This window comes from Mesitornis unicolor, unplaced genomic scaffold, assembly GCF_000695765.1.
Source record: "Mesitornis unicolor isolate BGI_N332 unplaced genomic scaffold, ASM69576v1 scaffold7449, whole genome shotgun sequence".
Taxonomy (NCBI): domain Eukaryota; kingdom Metazoa; phylum Chordata; class Aves; order Mesitornithiformes; family Mesitornithidae; genus Mesitornis; species Mesitornis unicolor.
The window spans coordinates 69,011-91,864 of NW_010209177.1; the positions used below are offsets into that span (position 1 = coordinate 69,011).

The following is a 22,854-nucleotide window of genomic DNA, read 5'->3' on the forward strand; positions in this document are numbered from 1 at the left end:
CAACGTTATGAGGCGAGAGCAAATTTCCCTTTCGAGTGTTTGCTGGGCAGAATGGGTTCGTGGGCTCTGCTTTATGTACCGAGCCCCAGAGAGTGACCGGCTGTAATGCAAACTCCGGCTGACACAACGCAGAGCTGCTCTGCTTAATTAGCTTGAGACAAGGGTGTTAAGGGCCTTTTTTTTTTCCTACTTTCTTACTGCTTATTTCTCCCTCCCCAAATATTACAAAGGCAACTTAAGAGGAACTTGTTTTCTGCTAATGGAAAATGATGAGGAAGGGTTCAGTGCTGAGAGTAAATAAGAAACTAAGTCCCAGCCTAGAAAAGTCTAACACCAGCCTTTGCTTTACTGGCACTTTGGGGAAGGGAAACTGAACAAATACACAGATTTGGCAAAGTTTCTTCTACCTTTGTTTGCTTTTTTTATTGTGTGAGGGGGAAGGGGCACAGCCTGGGGTTGCAGCCGACATCTGCTGCTTGTTTCTTTTAAGAAAAATGCAACGTGGGGCAAACTCGTGGCCGAACTCCGTTTGGGTCCCCCAGACCTCCTGGTCCCCCTTGTCCAGGAGAGGATGCAGTTGCCCTGGGACCACTGGCTCAGCACTGGGATTTTTGGGCACAGGCACCCATGTAGTGGGGTAGCAGCTGTTTCGGATCCCCTTGTCAGCCTGTTTTACTGATTGCCTTTTCCTCTCTTAAAGCCCTTCCCCAAAGCAGCGCTTTCTGGCAAATCTCATGCAGTGATGTTTTGGTCCCCCCCCTGCCCCATCGCTCATCAGCCAGCTCTCAACGCTGGTCCCTTCTCAGGTCCCCCACCCTTGCAGCTCAGAAACGCACTGATTTTTTTCAAAAATGGGGCATATCTGATTTTTTGCCTGCCTGGAAATCACTTTTTTTTTTTAATTTTTGCATGCACGGGGGAGCGGGAGAGGGCTGGACTCATCTGTGCTGCCCATCTCACCTCTGGGTTGGTGGCCTCAAACCCCTCACCCAGCAGCATCCCTGCACCCCACCAAACCGTGCCACCTCTCCCTGCTCAGGACCAAAGCTGGGTCAGCAAAGGGTGCTACGGGATCTCTATCCTGTGGCCAGACAGACACAGAGCATCATTAGGGAGAAGAGAAATGTGTACCTACCCCTTCGACAGCTGGGCTTGCCTGGCCCAGGCGGTGGCTAGTGGGAAGCTGACATGGACCACGCTCCTTCCATCCTCCATACGGAGAAGGCATAACTCAGCCTCTCATGAGCCACGTAACTGCAGCTCGTCATCTTACTGTCCATCTCGTCGCTCTGTAGCACCTGGTAGAGGAAGTCTATATACCGCGCCGCCAGCTTGAGGGTCTGGATTTTACTGAGTTTGTCAGAGGGCAACGTGGGGATGATTTTCCTCAAGGCGGCAAAAGCTTCGTTGAGCGACTGAGTCCTCTGCCTCTCTCTGACGTTGGCCAGGATCCTCTGGCTCTGCAGTTCTTCATAAGATTGGGAGCTGGGACTGGATTTTTTTCCCCTCTTCCCTGGGTTGGGGCTGCCATCTTCACTGGACTTCTTACTGTATCTTCTCTTCCTGCCAAATCTCTTTGGCTGCCTTTCCAGCTCCTCTTCACTGGTCCCCAAGCTATCCACAGGGGAAACAGGAGAACTGGAGCTTTCTTCCATGCTTTCTGCAAGAAGGGGAGGGGAAGAGACTTTCCCCCCCTCCTTATGTTATGTGAGTGTGTGTGTGTGTGTGTCTTAAATGTGCTTTAAATTCCTGAGACAGATCCTTTGGAAAAACAGGAGGACTTTTTCTTTTTTTTTTTTCTTTTTTTTTGCTGACCAAACGTTTTCCAGGTTGCTTGAAGGGCTCTTATTTCAAGGACCAGGGTTGTGCAAAAAATTGAGGTCTTGGAGAGAGGAAGTTATTCTAACTTTTTGGAAACTTTAGCTGAGCTCAGTTGCTAAATAGTTGTCAGAAGTGAGGGAGGTGCGGGGCTCCCTTCTGATTGGCCGGCCAGGTCAGTGGGAGGAAAGCTTTTCCCCTGCTAAACTTTCACAGTTTTATGTTACACTTAACTAAAATCTTGGGAATGCACCTCGAATAAAAGATAGCTGGCGACCACCACCGCCACCCCCACCCCTATAGATGCTGAATTTGCAGCACCCCTGCAGGGCAGTCTCCCCTGCCAGGATGTTTTTGAGGTTCTAGTTTGCTTGCTGAGCTCTTGCAGGCTGCTTTCTGACTCCCATCTCCAAGGCCAGGCTGCAGCGGTACCTTGCCCAAATCAGGGTGCAGGGTGTGAGAGCCCTTGTATGCCCAAGAATGTATCCTATTTTTGCAAAATGATTCCCTGCTTTGCATCCCTCAGTGCTGGGGGTCTTGAATATCCCCTGCTGCCCTTTTGGAGTTGTCCCTCGCAGCGCCTCGTTCCCCAAAACCCTGCTCTGTGAGGATGAGGTGGGGACTGCGTGGTGACCTTGGGGTGGCAGAAGTTCCCTGGGGTGCGCTGAGCTGCGGGAAGGGTGGAGGGTTGGGGAGAGCCAGGGGAAGCTCCTTCAAGCTCCCTGCTTGTAGGAAGCATGGAAACACCCTCCTGGACTAACCTAATGGAGCCCAAAACATGGGTCATCTGGAAAGCAGCTATTAATTTCTAGAAAACCTCATGGAGAGTGCCCTTGTGAGGCCATGCTGGCCCCGCAGCCCGTCTGCCTCCTATTTTTCTCCCTGCTTTTTTTCCTTCCCCATTAAATACTAAATAACACTTTTTGGGGAAAGCAAGAGCCAAGGTAGGCAGGAGGGCTTATTTTCTTCCAGAATATCCTGCTGTTGAAATCGTGGTATCCCAGTGCATAAAAATAATGGTAGCAGCTCCAGGGTTTCTGATGTATCAAACAAGATGATGGATTTATTTTTCCTCCCAATCACACCAGGGAAAAATGTGGGAAAACTCTGCTTTTGCTTCCGTGAAGCTAAGGCACAGCAAAATCAGATTTGGACCTCTGATTTCAGTTACAGCCCAAATTGCAGGAACAGACACATTCCTGAGCAGCAAAGATCATGTTTTCGATACGGAGCAGGAAAATAAAATAAAACAATACTAATAAAAATAAATAAGACAGAAGAAACTCATAAAAATGTAGATGTTGTATCAGAAGAATTAGTTCGGAGTAGATTTCTTTGCAAAGTTTTCCAGTCGGTATCAACACTCATTAATGGAAAAAATAATGTCTGGTTTGATTGGAAAGTGTTCCTTGGTAGGAAAAGGAATTTTGGCTTGCCTGGGGCTGACTCCACTACTGGTAGGTAATGTTTATAGTGGAAAGACTTCCCCAGGCAGCCCCTGGGGAAAGCCTGTGTTTGCTTTCAAAAGGAAAGGTTTTCAGGTGCAGCACAGAAGTCGGAAAGCAAGGCAATTCTGCAAATAGATTTTTAATCCAATTTAAGACCCCAGTGAGTCGGACAGGACGGGTGCCTTTACTGCTTGCACCCCAAAGCCAGGTTTCCAGAAGGGCTCAGGGCTGGCAGCTGGGGCGAAGGGTTGGCAACTGCTCTGTGACTTGAAGGTCTGTGAGTATGGGGGTGCTGGGACGGTGTCTGCCAGCTCTGCGGACCCCAAGACAGATACCACTCTTGGCTGAGTTAGAGTGAGTGACGTTTATACTAGGGAAACCCGAGTAACGGCCCCTTGCCTGTCCCATAAGTGAAATAAATTGCTGTCAGTATCGGTGCCGATGTGAAACTGCACCTCAGAGGGCAAAAAAAAACCCACTTGGTTTGTGTTTCCGAGTATTAAGAAAAACCATCACTGAAGTCTGGAGGGGCATCTCAGCTCTCCAGGGTCGAAGAGCACTGTTTGCCCCACAAACAGGTTTCCTGTGAAGGGCACCAGCTCCTCCATCTGCTCACACCGCTCTCTCGGTGGTTAAGCTGCTGCCGTGGATTTGCAGGGGTGTGTAAAACATGGGAGCTGGGCTGTGGGGTTGAATGCCTGGCATGTACTGCCGAAAGGTGCTATAGGTGTCTGCAAAAGGTTCCTCGGGGAGTGAACTGGGCTGTGTTTTAGAGCACTAGGAGCAAGGGGAGCAGACCTGAGCTTGAGAGAGCAAGCAGAGCTGCTCGTTGCTGCCTTTCCTCTCCCCCTTCTCTGCCAATGTGCGTTAATACTTATTCTGCATCTTCCTTTTGCCCTGCCATGACCACCGAAGGTAGGACTTGATTTCCCAGGGACTGAGGTGCTCCCATGGGGTGTGACTTGGACCTTCCAGAGGTTGGAGATAGAGGGGTTTTGGGGGCTGGCTGTGTGGATGTATCTCAAAATACCCAGTTCTCAGCTGGCACAGGCATTTTGTCTTTGTGATAACCACTTTACCCGTCCCACTGGGCATCGTGCTAGAGCCACAGTGGCAAAAGGATGCAGCCCTGGTCCAGCTGAGGGGTGCTGCTCCTCGTGCTCTTGGCTGTGCCTCTCAGGGCTGCATGGTGCAGAGCAGGAGCAGGCTCCCACGGCAAAGCAGCCTCTTGCGCCTCTACATGCCATGACTTATATTAAATAAATAATTGAGCAGCCCCGACCCCCTGCCTGGCTTCTGTGAATGAGCCCAGAGGAGTGTTTGCACGACAAAGAGAGACAGGATTTCTCCCTAAGGGGGCTGTTGCTGTGCGTTACCTCTAAATGTGCAAAGCTTTTTAGTATCAGGCAGGCTTCATTAGGGGAAATTTATGGTGAAACGCGACTGTGTCGTAATTACGAAGCCTGTGAGCTCAGCTCCAATGAGCATCACTCCAGAGCTGCTGTGTATGCATGTACTCTTTATGGCCGCTGAGTCCCCTAGCAGTACTTAATGCCAGAGCTAAGTACAGCATTGACAATACTGCAAATATCTTCCCTTGGAGCAGACCAAAGTCACGGTCTGTGTGTGTGTAGACCTGGAGGAAATGTGATCTGGCTCTCCTGAAGGAAGAGGGAATTTGAGAGGTTTGTGGGGCAGCCACACGGTACAAAGGTACCCCTGGCCAAGGAGGATGGGGTGGGTGCACCCTTCCTGCTACCACAGAAGGGTGGGTTATGGAAAAGAGGTTATGAAATTAAAACTGTGCTATAAAAAAGTTTTGGTGAAAGTTTAATGCCCTGTGTAAATGTGACATCTACTGTGATGCTCCTGCTGTTGTTTCACTGCCATTACCAGGTTCCTAAAATTTCTAAATTATAGGAAAACAATGAACATGGACTGGGCTTTGGGTAGAGTGCTTATTCTCTGTAGGAAGCCTGCGGTCCAGTTGTCCCCCTGGCAGGGCTTTTCCAGCAAGCCACCCTTCATCCCCTCTGCGCTGCAGAGCATTTGGACTTCCACCTCCTGCCACCCTTCCCTCTGCCTGCACTAGGAAGTGGGGAAAAGTTAGGAGCCCTTCAACGTGCTCAGACTGCTCTTCCAGCTCCTCTCTGTTGGGGGTGCTGCCAGGGGCACAGACTTTTGGAGCAAACTGAAAGAAGAAGGATGCTGTGGTGTTTACTGCCACCCTCTTCCTTGCTGCCTACTGCTATAGAGAAAAACATCATCTCCCCCTTCAGAAACATCCTGTTTGCAAATTGCATCCAGCACTGAATGGCCTCTACTGTACCCAGGTGTAATTAAGCTCTATTTTTTTTTTCCTCTCTTGCCTTCGGTGTGACTTAGGGGATAATTCCTTAATGTTTCTCTGCAGCTGCTGCTAAATGTGACCTGGTGTATGTGCATCTTCCACGTGCTGTTGTGTTTCGTTGTGCACTTCTGCTTTGCGGGCTTTGTTTCCTTACTCCTTGCGTTGCACTGCAGTGGCTGCCAGACACGGCAGGCAGATGTTTCCCAAAGCATTGACCCAGCGGTGACAAGTTTATAATCAAAAGCAAAGAAGCACGGCGAGTGAGCAGTGCAGATAAGCGGCAGGAGGTAAGGAGAGCAAGGCTTTGGGGGTAAGACAGTTGGAGCAGAGCATGGTTTCAAAGTAATTGGATACGCTAACTTTGGAGTTTTGTGCAGGAATGTACATCTGTTTCTGAACTGTTACCAGCTGATGTGCCCGCTTCTTCCTTTCTGCTTCCTCAGTTATAAACCCTCAGAGCAGCAGACACAAGTAAAGGAGAGGCTGACCCGGGGACAGCAAGTCCTGTTGCTTGCTAATCCTGCCAATAAACGTAGTCAAGGTCAAAGAGTGCTTTTGATTTGCAAAGGCATTGCTGGGGCAGCTGAGTGTGCTGATGCCTGCCCCATGGGGAGCAAGGTGGCAGCTTCTCCCGGTGCATGGTTTGATGGCTCCATCTGGCTTCCTCAGCTTTGTGTTTTAGGAGGTGGCAAATATAGGTCTTTTCAAGGGAAACTTCACAGGAGAGTTACAGAGAAGAGAGAAGGGCTTGGAGATTTTCTAAGCAAACATATCTTCTGAGAAAGCCCCGTAGGCCCTTTGTGCATCTTCTTTATGAAGGTGGCAGCTCCATCCAAGATTTGACCAAGCAAGGTGTGAATTGCAAGGGCCATTTGTCCACAGCTTGCTTTATTTGCTGTGTATAGTGCCCTTTTCAAGGAAAACTTCACAGGAGAGTTACAGAAAAGAGAGAAGGGCTTGGAGATTTTTTTAAGCAGACATATCTTCTGAGAAAGCCCCGTAGGCCCTTTGTCCATCTTCTTTATGAAGGTGGCAGCTCCATCCAAGATTTGACCAAGCAAGGTGTGAATTGCAAGGGCCATTTGTCCACAGCTTGCTTTATTTGCTGTGTATAGTGCCCAGGCAAACTGTCTACAGTGTAAGAATGATAAATGCAAATCTTAGATAACTTTCAAAAAATACAGTGAGTCAGATTACGAAAATGCTCTGCAAATCACAGATTCTCTAACCGAGGCCCAGATTCTGTGATGCACTGGAGGATGCCTTGGATATCTGAGTCACACTGACTTCTGTGGGACTTAGGCAGGTGTTTAAGTTACATATATCCTAAATACAGGATGAATTTCTGATCTGAATCCCCTCTGAAATAAAAAGAGATCTTCAGTGGTTTCAACAGGTTTTGGAACGGGCTCTCAAGCATTAAGCTGTTGGAAGGCCACGTCTCCTGGCCATCCAAGCTTCGTTGTGAGTAGGACAAGGGTAACATAGGCGAGACACAATTCTGCTTTGAAGGCTGGGTGCAGTGTTTCAAGTCTGATCATTGATTGCTGGCAAGATCAGAAATGCACGTAATTTCTCATGTTGGTAGTGTTGGGAAGTTAGCACATGTCCTGGTGTAGGAAGAAACCAAAAGGCAGCAGCCTTGCAATTTTGGTTTCTATTTTTAATGATAGTGCAAAGCAAAAAGAAGAACTGGCATTTGGGGGACTAAAAAGTAGTAGCTATCATGATTCCAAAAATAACATTTCTATTTTAGATCATTTACCCAAGGGCACCACTAATTGCAGATCAGAGCAGAATGTCTCCCTGAGAATCCACAGGGAAGATGGGTTTTTTCCCTCTTTTTTGGAAGGTGAAATATTAATTGTGGCTGCCGCAGCAGTAACTGTAGCTTAAAACCTGGGCTAGGAAAAACAAAAATACTGTTTCGCAAACTGGAAAATCAAAGCACGTGAAGTATTTTCTCCTTGCGATTTCCTCCCATATCTCCAGCAACATTAAGCTGGGGAGGAAGGGCTTCCCACCAAGGAGAATCCAAACCCAGCCCGCCTGTTCCAACAGTATTTGGGCACTGTTAGGAAGGGTCAGCCTTCTGTTTGTTTTTTTGGAGAGCAACACACTCCAAGGCAGGTATATTCAAAACAACACTAAGTTTGTTTTCCAGTTTTTAGCATTGCTTGACAGCTTCTCCATCTCCGGAAGATGGACAACTGCTTGCACTGAGGAGCCAGAGCTTTCTTCTGAGAAGAAACTTTGGTTGTCTTAAGCAGTGGAAGTGCAGGCTCTGATCTGGGATGGATTTGGCCAGGTTGATGCTAGTGAGACTGACCTCGTCTCCCTCTCCATGCTATGGAGAGAGGGAATGTCCTTTCTGGGTCCCCATGGTGGATTGTCTCCTTGTGGATTACAAAACAGGTCTGCAGAAGTTGACGGCCTCAGGTCAGTGCCTTGCTGATGTCTTTAATCTCTGAAGCCCCTGAAATAATGACCCCATAAAGCAGATTTAAGGCTTGTAACTCACCTGTCTTAGCCACCTTTCACAGTCCCCTCTGAAGGGGTCAGCAGTATCCCAAGGTGAAAACTATTCCTGCTGGGCACAGGTACCTTTTCAAACACCATGCTCCTTTGTCCATCTTCTGTTTTGGATGCAGCCACTGACTGTAGTGGTGTTTTCTTGAGCACAGTAGCGTGTAGTGCAGTTACTCTTTTTCCACGTCTTGAAGTCCATAGTTTCTCTGAATTCATATAGCTGGAAAGCTCGCCAAGAAAAAGTCCAAAGTACTGTTGCTTGTATTCCTGCATTTCATTATTTTTGAGGATTAACCAAGACCCTAGAGAGTTAAATCAGCCTTGTAGTTAACTGTTTTGTCAGGTGAAAAGATAGCAACAAGGTACTGGAAAGCAAAGCCCTGGGCAATTATACCGTTATTGAAACAAATGGTTTTCCCCATGGGTCCGCATAATCTTTCTCAAAGCATGTTACAAATCAGCTTTCCCCATTTCCCTCAAATTAAATCACTCTGAGGGCTGTGTCAGGTGGACGTGTGGCACTGGTGACATGTCTTCTTGTTGCTGGCCAGGGAAATGCCTCCTAACTGTACAGATGCAACCTGAAAAATTGCATAATGAATGCAAAGGCAGCTCCAGAAGCAGCTTTGTTTGGCCGGGTTTATCGCTCAATAGATACACACGCAGCAATTCATTGTCCTGAACCTTAGCCAACTAAGTTTTAACTGTTGAGGGTACCTCTAGAATTTAAACACCAAAGTACAGCATCTTGCATTTCAGATGTTGGGTAGAGGGGAAGCCAGAATGATGATGTTGGATGCAGATAGCTATGAGAGAGCTCTGCCAGGGGAAGGCAAAGCTCTCTTAGGAACCGGGTGCATATGCTGGTGGCCCCAGCACAGCCCCAGGAACAGCTGTGCTGGAGCACACTGGGATTTCTGGAATTGTCAGAATTTGGAAAAATCACAATTTTGAATGCCAGGGCAAAATAAAGGGAAGCTGTTTAAGGTTTCGGAAGTGAGAAAAACTGAATTTTTGAGGAGAAGAGGATGGAGTCAGTTAAAAGAAACTATTTGTAGTCTCTTTGGCAGTTCTGAACTTTACCTTGGCTTGGGCTGATACCTGAGCTACTTGCAGTCTGCAAACCCTGGAGCCTTCCTTTGCCCAGATAAAGACGGGCAACATCTGTCCTCATTTCTCATCCCCCAGCACTGTAATTCTCCAGTCATTTCTTCCAGGGTTTAAGCCTGTTTAAGTTGAGGCCATGTATCATGTTGTGTATGCCTTCTGGTTAAGGGAGACTGGGGGGCTCATCAGCAGCACTTTTTGAGGGGCTGCTACTGAGGGACAGGTCATTCATCACAGTTCCCAGTGGTGAAAAGTCCTGCTTTTGACGTGTTCCCACTCACCATCAGCCTGTTAGTGGGATCCTAGGGATAGGGCTTTTGTTTCCTGTACAAGAAAAGAAGAGCTCTGCTGGTTGTGTCATTGTCACTGCTGGGCCAACTCAAACAATTGGGCTAAACCTCTCTTAATAGTCATCTACCTAAAAAAGGGAGCTATACCTTCTGCCCCAAAGGTTACGGAGCTAGTTATGAGCCAAATCACAGCTGTTCTCCCATACCTTGATGGAAAAAGCAAATGATTATCATTTGTTTTCCCTTTCTTGGAAGCACTACTCAAAAGTCATAGCAGCTCTTCCTTTCTTATCCATCTTTTTTAACCACATTCTAACTTTTTATTAAATTCTTTCCCAACAGTGCTTCTCTGTGGGCCTTTATACATTACTGACGTTCCCACAGCAGCAGGACACAATACGGCTTCCCAGCCTGCTTATTGCTTTTTGTCTGAAGAATATGGGACTAACCCATAGCCTCAGGAGAGCTGCAGCTTTTGTTCTGTGGAGGTTGATGGTGGCATTTAACATCTTCAGTAGTTTAGTGTCTTTGCAGGATCGTGGGACCTGCTGAAGATCCCTTGAATATCAACTGAAAAGTAAAGTGAGCTGGTTTAGGTCCTTTGTGTCCTGCCCTTATGTATTTGAATAAACTAGAAGAAGGAAGGGGTATCGCATTGGAGAATCCCCTGGGTGACTGGTGAACTTCTCACCAATTAGATAAAGAAAAACCTGACAGAATGAGTTATTGAGGGGAAAATGTTTGTTTTCTAAATAGAGCAATGTTTTGTGAAACATGCCAGCATTCCTAGGAAAATACAATTTATTTTGGAAAACCAGGCACCCAAACTCTGACCACTTTACCTCTGTGTGTTGCAGTTTAAGTTTACTTGTGTGTCCAGGTACTTCACTTGCCTATTTCCCCTGCTCTGGACATCCTTGGTAGACCACAGCAGCTGAGCAGGAGGGAACTTACAGTGTCCCATGTTGTCTGGCCACAAGTGGAGTGGACACAGAAAGCCAGTGCTTAGAATTTTGCTGCAGCAATGGGCTGATACCTCCTGATCAAATTGCTTGGTTATCAGCTGATTTGGTTTCACTTTGTTATTTAATTTTATGCTGAAAAGTTGAAATCTTCCATTTAAAAAAAAAACCAAGAACTGCTGAGTAGCTACACTTACAACATCAGAAGGGACAGTCAGCCAAACCTGTTCAGCTGGGGGAGGAAATTATTTTTCTTAGACTGATTAAAACTTCTGCTTTCTTCTTTGTCTTTACCAACACCTGTTTAACTCAAGCACCTGAATAAACTTTGAGGAGAAAAGATAGCTTTGTTAAAGACTCAATTGGACCCTGAAAGATCATGTTCCCCTTCTGGGACCCTCAGCAAAACCCAGACATGACATTCCTAGTGAGATCTGGAGAGAAAAAGCAGGAAAGGCCCATCATTTCTTTCAGAAACAATTAGGTGAAAAAGCCCCAAGCAAACACATTCTCAAAAGTTAAGGTTGGTAGAAGTTAAAAGAAGAAAGCATAAAAAGTCACAAATTACTATCATTGGTTTTGGACTGTTGTCTGTTGTTTCAGAAATATTATGTGAACTGGTTGTTTTCTGAAGAGTAACAGCCTTTACCTGTGTAAATCGTGCTGTCTGTTGGGACATCATGAACCATAGCATGGGTCTTCTTGATGTAGATCTGGTTGTAAATACACCACTGAATAGACAGCAAAGCTGGTGTAAAGGAACGTGTGTATGCAGTAGCTGAAACACTGGAAATTAAATTATCAGGGAAACAGCTGGACCCCTCAAAGGCACAGAAAGAGTATTCCTGCAAAGCATTTGTGGGTTTTCATGTATATTGTCAGGGAAGATGCATGTTTGGGTGTTTTATCCTCCCAAGCCTGCTGTATCCAGGAGTCAAGGTTGTCCTTCCCCCTTCCATTGATGCCTTCCTCTGTTGTGTCTCTGGTCTTCTTCTCTGGGCAAGGGTGACTTGCTCAATATTATCCTGAGCCTTGCTGTAGTAGGATTGGATGGTGGGAAGCAGTGCTCCAGCAGTATTACTAGAAGCTGGGCTCTAATTCATCTGTCCCAACTGCCCACACCCCACCTTGCAGCATCACATATTAGAAGTGGGTTTGAGAAATACTCCTTTTAGTAAAGCTGCAATGTGTGCTTTAGGGCTGATGTACCACTCTACTTGTCATGCTGGGGCACGTTTTGGTCACTGTGGGAGAGAACAAAGTCCTATATGGCCAACTTCAAGCATATAAGTCATTGCATTGAAGTTAAGGAGGTGAGGCACATGCTCAAACTTTCTCTGGGAGCACCCTAGTTCAGGAGGTGAAGTGGGCAGCAGCTGCAGACTGAGGATGTGGTCTAGCTTCCATGTTGTCCAGTTCTGGAATTAAAATAATAATAGTAGCTATCTTTGCTACAAGAACAAGCAACCACAGCCTGCAGTGGATTGCAAAGCATTGCATATTTGTATATTTTAGCTCAAGAAATCTTTTAACTTGCATGTAATTGTTGGAGGAGGAGAGCTATAAAGCATACCTGTCCTCAGCCTGAACCTCCCCCAGCTTTTTCATTATCAGTTGAGCTTTGTGATTTTTTTTTTCCTGGCATCAATATTACTGTGATGTTTCATTTCCTTCTCTTTTGCACTTTTGGCAAAGATAAAGTTTACTGTCGGTTCCACTGTATACTCTATCAGGTGACCCAGAGTCTAAGCCACAACTTGCAAAGTCAGCAGAAAACGTTATGTTGCTTTCAGCAGGCTTTGCAGCAACCATTAATAATCCTGCCCTCCCAAGGGGGCTGAAGTACGAATCCAGTAGGCATTTGTCGTGTCTAAGTCTCCTAAAGGGCCAATAATTTCTTGCAGTATTTTTGTAGGCCTTTGATCCATCACTGTTGCTTGATTGCGCTTTGAAGACTTAATAGTGCCCCATATTCCGCACTTATTAAATTCAAATTCTCCAGTTGCATTTCCCTGGAAGATACATAAAAATAGCACATGGAGGAAATATAACTGGAAGATCCTTTGTATAAGCTGGCTTACATTTTGTATGTGGGGAAGACACTGAAACCATTGCTTTTGCACTTGTAACAGAACCATCTGTATAATTTTCATATAGTGGAGTATATCTGAAAAAGCAATAATAGGTCGGGGAGCTGTGTGCTGGCTTCAAAGGCTCAATTTTCAGTATGCTGCTAGGCAGCCTTTCATTTAGAAAGAATTAGCATTGGAGGCACCTAGCTGCAGAAGTTGCCATAGGCTCTGACAATAGATCTATCTGGTGGGATTTTTGTGCAGCCCTTCTGGAGTTCGACCGTCGTTGGGAGGTAGTTATTTCAGGGGTGGGATAAGGATGCCATTGAATGCTCCCAGAATTGCTCAGCTAATTGAAAGAGAAGAGTAAAGCAGTGTGATAAGCCATTTTCTGGAGGATGGTGGAGAACAGAGTGGGAGATGCAATGAATTTTGTGTGGAAGCACTCTCACATCCAAGCTGGAGGACAGATTGACTGCTGGAAGGACTGGGGAGAGGATCCCCAGTTTAGGAGGTCATTTTACTATACTGCTCAAGTAAAAGAACTTCTGCTTGAGAGTGACATCCTGGGGACAGGACAGATCCATAGTGAAACCAGGGAAATAATTTCAGACACTCTCTGTTTTCTGTGCTCACACCAGGAAGCAGGTGGGATATTTCTGATAAATTCTAGTAAAGCCACCTGATTTCCATGCAAAGTCCCTTGCAAGCATTAAGCTACTTGCAGACATGTGAACGGCTGTTTACTCAGACCTCATTTCTGTAAAACTATGTTCTCCATTAGAAAGTCTAAGCAGGGAAAGAAGCCTGAGGAGAACAGAGAACTTGGTTGCACCAAAAATAAAATGAGAGAAGAGCAGCCTAGGCCAGGGTTGATGGCAACACTTCAGTTGACTTTGATTTGCCCCAGGTCAGCCTCACTTTGGGAATTGTGCAATTTGGGTGGCTAAGAAAAAGCCAAGGTCTCCACGGTTAGACACCATGTAAGCACAAACAGCATTTTCTGAACCTTTGGCGGAGCTGGTGGGACATACCTTCTAGCTTACGAGGCAAAGCTTAAATTAAAAGCTAGAAATGTCAGTGTCTCACGGTGTGTTGTGCAACCAGAGCTCAGTGATATTTTGTAATTAGAGTTGCTCTCTGGCTTGGCTAATTCTTTTTTTTTTTTCAGTGGAATCTGATTTTTTTTATGGATACGCATGCTGAAAAAAACTGTTTCAGGAAGCAAGTTTTAAAAAAATGGTTGAAAATGAGCTACTTGTTTACAAGGAAGTTGAGAACCTCCTAAAGAAGTTTTCACAAGCATGAAAAGTTTTATATGGGGGAAAACAGAAAGCATTATGCAGTAGTCCTTACTGCGAGTATCACAAAAGATGAATCTTCAGCCTGACCTCACTGATTGAACAATTTTGAAAGCCTCAAAACGTTCTTGTAATTTGCAAAACTCCATACAAAACTGATTCTATGGACGAGGGTGGAGGGAGGTTTAAAACCTGAAATCTTTGCAAGGTGGTGTTGTCTGGTAAAGGTGCATAGAAACATAGCATGTAATTGAGGACATGCATCGGACCCTGGAGGAAACAGCTTTCATGTTTTCTTGTGATGGTGGGAGCAGAGTGGGCTTGTTTAGTGACACTTTTGGGTCAGTCAACAAGTCAAGTGTGCTCAGTTTGTCGATGCTGAAGGTCCACCTATCAACCCCTGATGCCCCTAGGCCCTTCCTCCCAACCCTTGGTCCCCAACACCTCCTTCATGCAGGAGTTTTCCAGCCTGGGCACCTCTCTGCATCCCCACGAGATGGGATGGTTTTTCTTCTCCCAGTGGATGTTGCCAGGGTTGTATCTCCCAGCTGCTGTACGGGTTTATCTCCCTGCAGCGGGAAGGAGGCAGGAGTGGGCCGAAGGCAGCATTGCTCCCCACACGCAATGGGGTAAAATGCCTGGCGAATGCAGCAGGAGCAAAGTGAGGCCGGTGCAGACCGATTTAGAAATTTGCAAACACTGTCAGGCACTCAGCACAGAAGAATAACAAAATCAGACTGCGGCAGACATATGATGAAATTCTTCCATGTGGAGGGAAGGGGGAGGGTGACAGCAATCCAATGTGTACCAATATTTTCATCATAATGCAAGGCGTATTAGTAACGCACACACGTGAAGCTATGGAAATGAGGGGTACGTTGTTGTGCCATATGTTTTAAATATCATTAAGTAGGCCAGTTTTGTCGTCTATTTGATATTCTGGCTGTTGTCACTAGGACCGGACCAACCGATTCATATGGAATATGAATTGGCCTTGAACCTCAGTCTAACCGCTGACCCAAAGAGAGTTTTGCAAAATGCATTTCTAACCTGAGAAATGATCGGCTAAATCTTGCACTGTGGGAGGAGGGCGATTGGTCATACACTTGACCTAGATTCAAATCTCTGGGGTTAAAAATAAAGAGGCTGTTGGATAGCGGGGACCAAAACATGTCAGTGATAAGATTTGTTTTCCATTTTTTTTTGTTTTTGCTGGAAAACGCATCTCAGACAAAAATAATTATCATCATTTTTTTGGAAGTTAGTTTTCAGTATTTTCCTCTGTGTTTCACAGCCAGGAAGAAGTAATGAAATGTTGATATATCTACATTTTTCAATTTGGAAATTAATGTGAAACTTCCACTTTCTTTCAGATTTCCCACATTTGTTTAGAGGACAATTAAATGTGGAAGAAATCTTACTTCTTGTATTTTTATTTCTTACCTCTTGAAAAGAAGGGAACCCCACCCAAACCCTCATTCTGAAATACTCATATGAAAGTCTCCTAAGTTTAGAAGAAAACCAGATAAATATTTCTGGGAGCAAATTCTTTCACTCCTTTACTTTGCTCCTTTTTGCTTTTCCCTTGGGAGAGTTTCCCTGTCAGCAGAAAAGGCACAGACCAGAGAAAATCAGGGCGTGGAGAATCTATATATATATATTTAAATTATCTTATCTGGCAATTCCTGATTCTTTCCCATTTTTTCACTTTTTTTATTTTTCCTTTTGAGAAAAAGAAGGATGAAGGAATTGGTGAGAGGCGTAGTGGGTAGCACCCATACATGACAGATCCTTTCCCCTCTTACTCTCACCTCTTGGCAAGGAAATCATATTCAAAGTGAGTTTCAAATGAAAGCACTGTGTTAAGGGCTTTTTTTGGGGGTGGGAAAAATCTGCTCCCTTGTCTGGGCAGCCCTGGTGTTTCTTTGCAGGATGTGGGCTGGGACCTGAACATCTCGCAGGGCTCCTTCCTGTTTCAATGTCCACGCCAGGAATCGGACTCGGCGGGAGGATTTCAGATAACGTGTCCTGGGAAGAAGGGAGCCAGAGGGGGATGGAGCTCCCTCTCGCAGAGCCGGCATGAATCTGCAGCTACAACATGCCCAAGAGCACAAAAACTGGTTTTGTTGCTGGAGTTGGCAGATACGTGCACGGGAATCACAGATGATGACTCAGAAGGTGCGGTATTTTACAGATGCTTTGCTGACTACAAAGTCACTCTGAGAGTTTGATTTTACCCTGCAGAACCCATACGTAAAATGCATTGCCTTTCCCCAAGAGAAACTTATTTGCTTCTCTTGGATGGCATTGGTAAGTGCAGAATTAGCTTGTCACTGAAGTCTAATGCTTTCAGAGACATGATGATTTGATAGCTCCCTGCATGTTTTCTTTGCTTTCCTCATGAGCTTCTGCTCCAGGAAATCAGTGCATCCACTAGTGGATGCAGCGGACTTGCGTGGCAGTGCTTAGACTGTAACTCAGTCTGCAAAACCTGCATTGCCAGTGATGCAGAACAGAAAGGAAGGGAAAAACATCCATCACCCTGACTTTTAGGCTCTGGATTGATCAGCTGGACTGCTCAATAACAATGTTGGCTGCTGGTTCTCTGCTTCTGTGACTGCTTGCGTTTCATTTCACAGGTTAGCGTTGGGTGCAGAAAGCATCAAAAGACAGAAAGTGTGTGCACTTCTTTGTACAACAGCCGTCTTTTGAGCAAAGCTGAGGAAATAAGGGATGGGCCAAATCACACTGATCTGATGAAAATTCAGGCTGGCCTCCTGGGAGCCATTAGTGCTCTGCACTGATTTAATCAAACATTGCAAAGTTTAATGCCAAAAGGGATTGTCCGATCGCTTTGACCTCCTGTTTGCAGAAGGCTGTAGAACTTTGGTGAGACACCTTTGTTGAGTCCACTGACATATTTGCCTAAAATTTGTCACTCGCTACCCTCTTTCATCTTTCTTTTTCAACTTTACCCATTTTTTTTCCCTGTTATTTTTTTTCTTTTAATCCTTTAAACATTACTCCTCTGCAAGGTCCCTAGCAAACAATGGCATCCCTGTTGCGATGAAGATGTTTGATCCAGCCCCATCTTGAGCCACTGCATGGTCCGTGACTGCATTTCAGTCCACTTGCCAAATGTGACAAGGGCATTGCTGGCTCCTTCTCTGCAGTGACTCATAAGGTCGAGTTACTAAGATATTAAGTCTCAGGACTGGGAACAAGATGGTTTAGACTCTGCCTGCGCCACCGTTGCTGTCTCCGTCCTTCTCCATGGCATGTTTATATATCAGCTGGAAATTTCCTAAATAAGCTGGCTCTAACCATCAACAAATACCATTCAGATAATGCACATTTCATGGTAGTTTCCAGTATTTTGCCTACAGGAGGATAGAAAAACTTCTTTTGTTACTATATAGCCTCCTTGGCAGCTTGTAACTCAGTGGGAAAGGCTGTGGATTCCAGGAGGAGCGCACTGTGTTAGCGATTTTGGGTATTTCAGGGAGCGGGAGGCCTCACTGGGGAAAAAAAGAAAAGCCCAAGAAAAACTTTGCTCTCCTCTTAAGATGAATCAGTAATCAAATTAGGTTGAAAAATCAAAAAGTGCATGTAAGGGGTGCAAAAAGCTGTTCTTTCTCTCTGTAGATCTGGTGGGCTTTTGTAGGAAGCGGGAGCGCTGCCAGCCATCTACTGACTGTGTGTCTGTGTCATATTTAATTTCAAAATGAAAATTCAAGGTTGCGGAGGTTTCCACACATGCTTCTCTCAGGCTTTTTTTTGGCTGAGCAAGGTAGCGACAGAGGTAGCCACCATCCATGGATGAGTACGCCCCGATGGGGGATGCCCAGTAACATCCAGCACCTGGGGTGGGAGGACACACTGGGGACTTTCTGTTGTCTTCCTCCTCTCTGAGAGAGGCATAAAGGTGTCCCCAGTCACAATTTCTTCCATCTAGGGGGTTTCCTGTTCTGTTTTCCTGATGAACCTTTGTATTTTCAATGGAGAATTTTTTTTCTGAATGCAAATGATCCACCCAAAAGGTTCAAAGAGGTTGATGTTTTCTAGTGAAGTTATTTCCCCCCACCCAACAGACTTTTTTGATAGTGCAAAAGTTTTTTCTGAAACGGGTCTGCTTTCCGTAGAAATTTGAGTTCATCTTTAAAAATATCTCGAAAGGTGGAGAGAGGAGGAAAAAACTTTTAAAATTTAAAACCATTGCAAACGTATGATTTTCACTGAAAATTTAACCCTTGACAGATTATGGATCTTGGGTCAAAAAATTTGTCTAGAGCAGTTTGGAGCTTTTTTCATTTTTTCTCTCTCTCCCTTTTTTTTTTTTGATTGTAAAGACACACAGAGCCTTGCTTTCTCCTTTATTTGGCCTGACCACCTCCATAAAACAATATAAAGAGTTCATGTACCCAGTTGTGAAACGCATCACGTCATTTTTCTAATGATTTCTTTAACAGAATGGCCTAAATTTTAATACCTTGTTGGAAAAAAATAATTCCAGTAACATTTGCATTGTCCTTCTTTCTCTGTGCCGCTCTGCACAGAAAAAGATGTCTTTTCAGACCAAAGGTGGAGGGTTGTTAGGCAGGTGTTGTGCATGTTTACCAAAGAAAACGTTGCCGAAGTAGAAAACCTTTCATAAAACTGAAAGTGGTAAGGTTTCTTTTAACAGCTCTTGTGCTTTTTCTTGAACCTGTGACTCATAGGATGGGCACATCTTGGACAGTATGCTCTTTTGATAGAGAGATACACAGCTCTTCCACGCAGTGCTTGGCAAGTGGGAAAGGGGCATGTGAATATCAATTTGAAAAGCAGCTTGAAACGGCTTTTAAAGGTGAAAGAAGAGTCTGGGGGTTGAATTTAGGATGGAGCTCCGTTCCAGGGGACTTCACAGCCCCCTGCTCTGCAAAAACTTAACTCCTTGCGAAAGTGCACTTACAAGTTCTTGTCATCTTTTTTTAGCTGCCATGTTAAAAATGAAAGAGAAAGAACCTTCAAAATGCTTATTTTCAATAAAGGGCCTTGTTTCAACAACAGAAAAGACAATTCAAGGGATTATTTTAGGCAGCTGTTTTTAATTAACTCACATGATCAGCTGGTGGAAGAATTAAATTAAAGTTGCTTGATTTTATTATGGGCCCATTTCATCTACAGACCAACAAAGGTAAGAGGCAAAGCCTCCATGGAGTTGCCTGATCCAGAGCTTACTGGAGGCTTGGAAAGTCTCCCTCTGACTCCCAGCATCTTTCAACTGGGCTCACTGGTAATTTGAAATCTGCCTTTCGATTTATCAGCTCCATATCTTGAACTGAGTATGTTCTATGTGAATTTATATTTAATCTTGCAGTGTGGTGCAATGGGCTGCTTGGTGAAGAGGCTTTATAGACCCAACGTGTGCGCTTTTTTGGGAAGATAATTACACAAGTTCAAAGTCTCGTCAGCCAATCGTATTTTGGTATTCATGCAAGCTGTTTCATAATGCCGTTTTGAACACTGTTGGTGGCATAATTAAGATTTAATTAAATACAGGAATAGAAACATGTTGTTCATTTGACCATCTGTGAGTCAATGACTACAGTGGTTTTCTAAGTTTCTGTGCTACATGCTGTTAGTGAGTGTTTCATATTATTTTCCATCTCCCCAACCATACTTGCACGTTTTCAGAGCCACCGAAGAGCCAAAGCAGATATTATAATCTTGTGTTGATGATCATCTCTTTCTGATGTTCCTAGCTATTGATCATATTGAGCAAAGTCAAACCTTTCAAGAGTCACAAGAGCTGCTAAGACGATGGGGAACAAAAAAAATCCAAAGATAAAAAGAAACAAGGTCGTGCATTTTGTTTCCTACTTTTTTTTTTGATGGTTGAATGTCCAAGCCAGCAGCATCCAGGCTCCAATAAAAATAATGATGATGATGATGATGATGATGATAATAATAATAATAATAATCAGATATGTTTAATTTTCTGAGCCTTCCTACAGCAGCTCGCATGAAGCAGCCTTGTTCTCAGCTGCAGGACAGATACAACAGCAACATTCAAACTGTGGCGATAGTCAGGTATGCAAAGTGCACATCAGGGCCCCAGAGTACCAGCTTCTACACAAAACAGAACTCGGAAGATGTTTAGCTGGTGTGCCCAGAATACCTATTTTTTGGTTTGACAAAAACTATTTGTGAGTTGGTGTTGAATACAAGTGAGATTTAACTGAAAAGGGTGGGTTTTTCCCTAATTAAAACTGTGTTTTTGCTGAAACTTTAGAAGGGAAATGTTTTGATTTCAACAAGATATTATGTGACTAAATTTGGTTAAATGTTGTGTTTTGAAATAGTGCAAAATTCACCCCAAGCCAAAACTGAAACATTTTGTTTCAGATACAATGAAATGTCATGTTTGATCTTAACATTTCTTTTCCTACTATTTTCTGGTTTAAGGGTTTAAAAAAAAAAAGTTTGAGTTAACTCAAACAATATTTATGCTTTCTTGGATTTTTTCTTGGGGAGGAATAAAGAGGTGGGGGTCAACCATCAACCCTCGAAATAAATGCTTTACAAAGCTCTTGCTAAAACACCTAGGAAAGCATATAAGAGGGATTTGCGTTTGCTGCTGTTGATTCCCTGTTTTACAGTCTACCAAAACAGGTTATACATTTTTTTCTCATAATACAGCTTTTAAAATAAAATTAATACACTTGATTAATTCCTTTCCTCCCACCCCCCTATACTTGCATGTCTTTTATTTCTTGTTTTCACTCACTTTTTTGATTTCTGTTTTGGGGCACAGATGAAGATGGCCAGTCAAATTAGCAGCAGTAGCAGGATACTTTCAAAAAATTAAAAAACTTTTTTGTAAAGTGAACATTTTCCAGAAGGTGGGAAAAATACATGGAAAAACACTAGTGGTTTATTCCAGCATCAACAAGAATGGATCCATATGCTGTCATGGTCATGGTCTTGACAAGAGAGTTTGTTTCAATGCTTCACAGTGATGTCCAAGCTAATGATGCTCTTTGAGGAGCATGTAAAGCACATGACTACGCTCTCTCCTCTGACTCTTAATTTGTCTCAGTTTCCACGAATTGTCAGAGCTCCAGAAATTGCTATTTGCTGCCATATTCTTCCACCTGATTCCAGCTGCTTGTTAAATGGATTGGAGGTGGGGACTGATCGTGGTGCTTTAAAGCTCGCCAATGCACATTTAGGTCCCCACCATCGTCAAGTGGTGTCAACAGCCCTGTGATTCCAATTTCCAAACCAACCCCTCTCTTCTCCTGCTTGGACATGCCCCAGCCATCTCTGACTCTGCTGCTCTTCTTCATGTCTCAATCATCATCCACATCATGCTGTGGAGAGCTCATGGCTCCCAGTGCATCAACCGTTTTTGGCAATGCATGAGGAGATGCTCCAGGGAGTGGCAAGAAAGCCTGTAGCGCTTGTCTGCTCTTGGGATTCAAGGACATTGCTGAAAGAAGGATCTAATGCAGAAAGGACTTTCATTTTATGCCTGTGTCCTACTTTAGCAATGTTTGAAATTCCTTACGGGTTTCTGTTCCACTCCGTGGAAAGCCTTGGAATTTTGTAGGTGTTAGGACAGCAGGAGTTTTAAAATGTTTTGTGCTCTGTCTCTGCTCCTGTTGAAATCACCAGTTGAAATCTTACTGACGCTGCCAGGCTCAACACTGAGAACTTTGGAAAAATCCCACCTTTGTTTCAACAAATGCAGGTTGTGCTAAAATGAGCAGAAAATGTCTGTTCCGCAGCTGCACCCCTTGCTTTGCAGCCGATGAGCGGATGGCACGTCGCTTGCCTCCAGCTCTGATTTCCAGCAGACGGGCATCTGGCTCATTGCACAGTACCAAACGGTGCTGCCAGCCCCATGCTGAGACACACAGTGAGGATGGATGTGAGTCAAGAAGCTCTGACCCTTCTGTCCCCGCAGGCGCTACCTCCTCACCAAAGCACCCCAGGAATGAGCAAACCTAAATGTAGAAGCAGCTCATAAACACCTGTAGTAATTTTCAAGGGACAGATGTATAAACTGATGTATTACTATTGCACAGCAATATCTTCAAGTTATTTCAAGCAATCAGCCTATAATTTGAATATTATTCCAATTTTCATATGTTTTATTTAAAAAAAAAGCACACAGTGCATGAATATTTCTTTTCCTCAAAGTAGAGTTGAGCTACATCTTTCTACTTGACATAAGTCTCTTTAAGTTGTCTCTGACACTATGCATTTACAATGAAAAATACATGCAGCACGTATGGCCATGGCTGTGAAATAGAATTTCCTCTGGTAGAATTTGCCTTTGGACAGATATGGTTGAAGTCGCCTTTCTGTCTGCCGGAGCAGATGGGCTCCTGCAGTCTCTGACTTCCCTGGGCAGTGCAAGAAATTATAAAAGAGGTGGAACTGGGACCTGCATTTCTGTGTTATTCAACTTTATATCCTCTCCCAGTTGTTTTTAAAAATGGTTGATTAGTTTTTCAATATATTTTTTAAACAAAATTAATTTTTCCATTGGAAAAGATGTTCGGTTTTTTTAGTTGGGATTTTTTTTTTCTCCCCCTGCATTTTGATTCTAAAATTAGGAATGTGAAATCAGAAAACATCATCAGTTGCAAACAAAAGTAGCCTCAGTTCTAACGAAACGTTTTCAGTGTGTGGTAAAATCAGTGTTTGGCTTCTGGAAATACAGGTATGGTGAAGGAAAACATTACATGTTAGGAGGGAGCAGGTACGGTCAATGTCGTATTTTGTGAATTGCCTGATACTGGCAATTAAAATAGGAAAGATGATTGACATTTCCCTTGCAAAAGCTGTAATTTTCAATCAGCTCGGCTAGTTTTTTAAATTGTTGCTTCATCTTTGACCTGGGCAGGGGGGAGGTTCTGCTTAATCTTGTGCTGAGCACTGAGCGTGTTTAGACCCCGTAAGTTGCGTTACTGAGATGGCAGGGACT

General features: G+C 44.4%; 1 protein-coding gene across 1 annotated transcript; it reads right to left on the reverse strand.

Annotated features, from left to right (window-relative positions):
* Positions 1 to 1,143: 1,143 nt before the first annotated feature.
* TWIST2 (twist family bHLH transcription factor 2) lies at positions 1,144 to 1,895 on the reverse strand. The gene has a single exon (XM_010192785.1). It carries the CDS (start codon positions 1,653 to 1,655, stop codon positions 1,173 to 1,175), a length of 483 nt encoding a protein of 160 aa, XP_010191087.1. The 5' UTR covers positions 1,656 to 1,895; the 3' UTR covers positions 1,144 to 1,172.
* Positions 1,896 to 22,854: the final 20,959 nt, after the last annotated feature.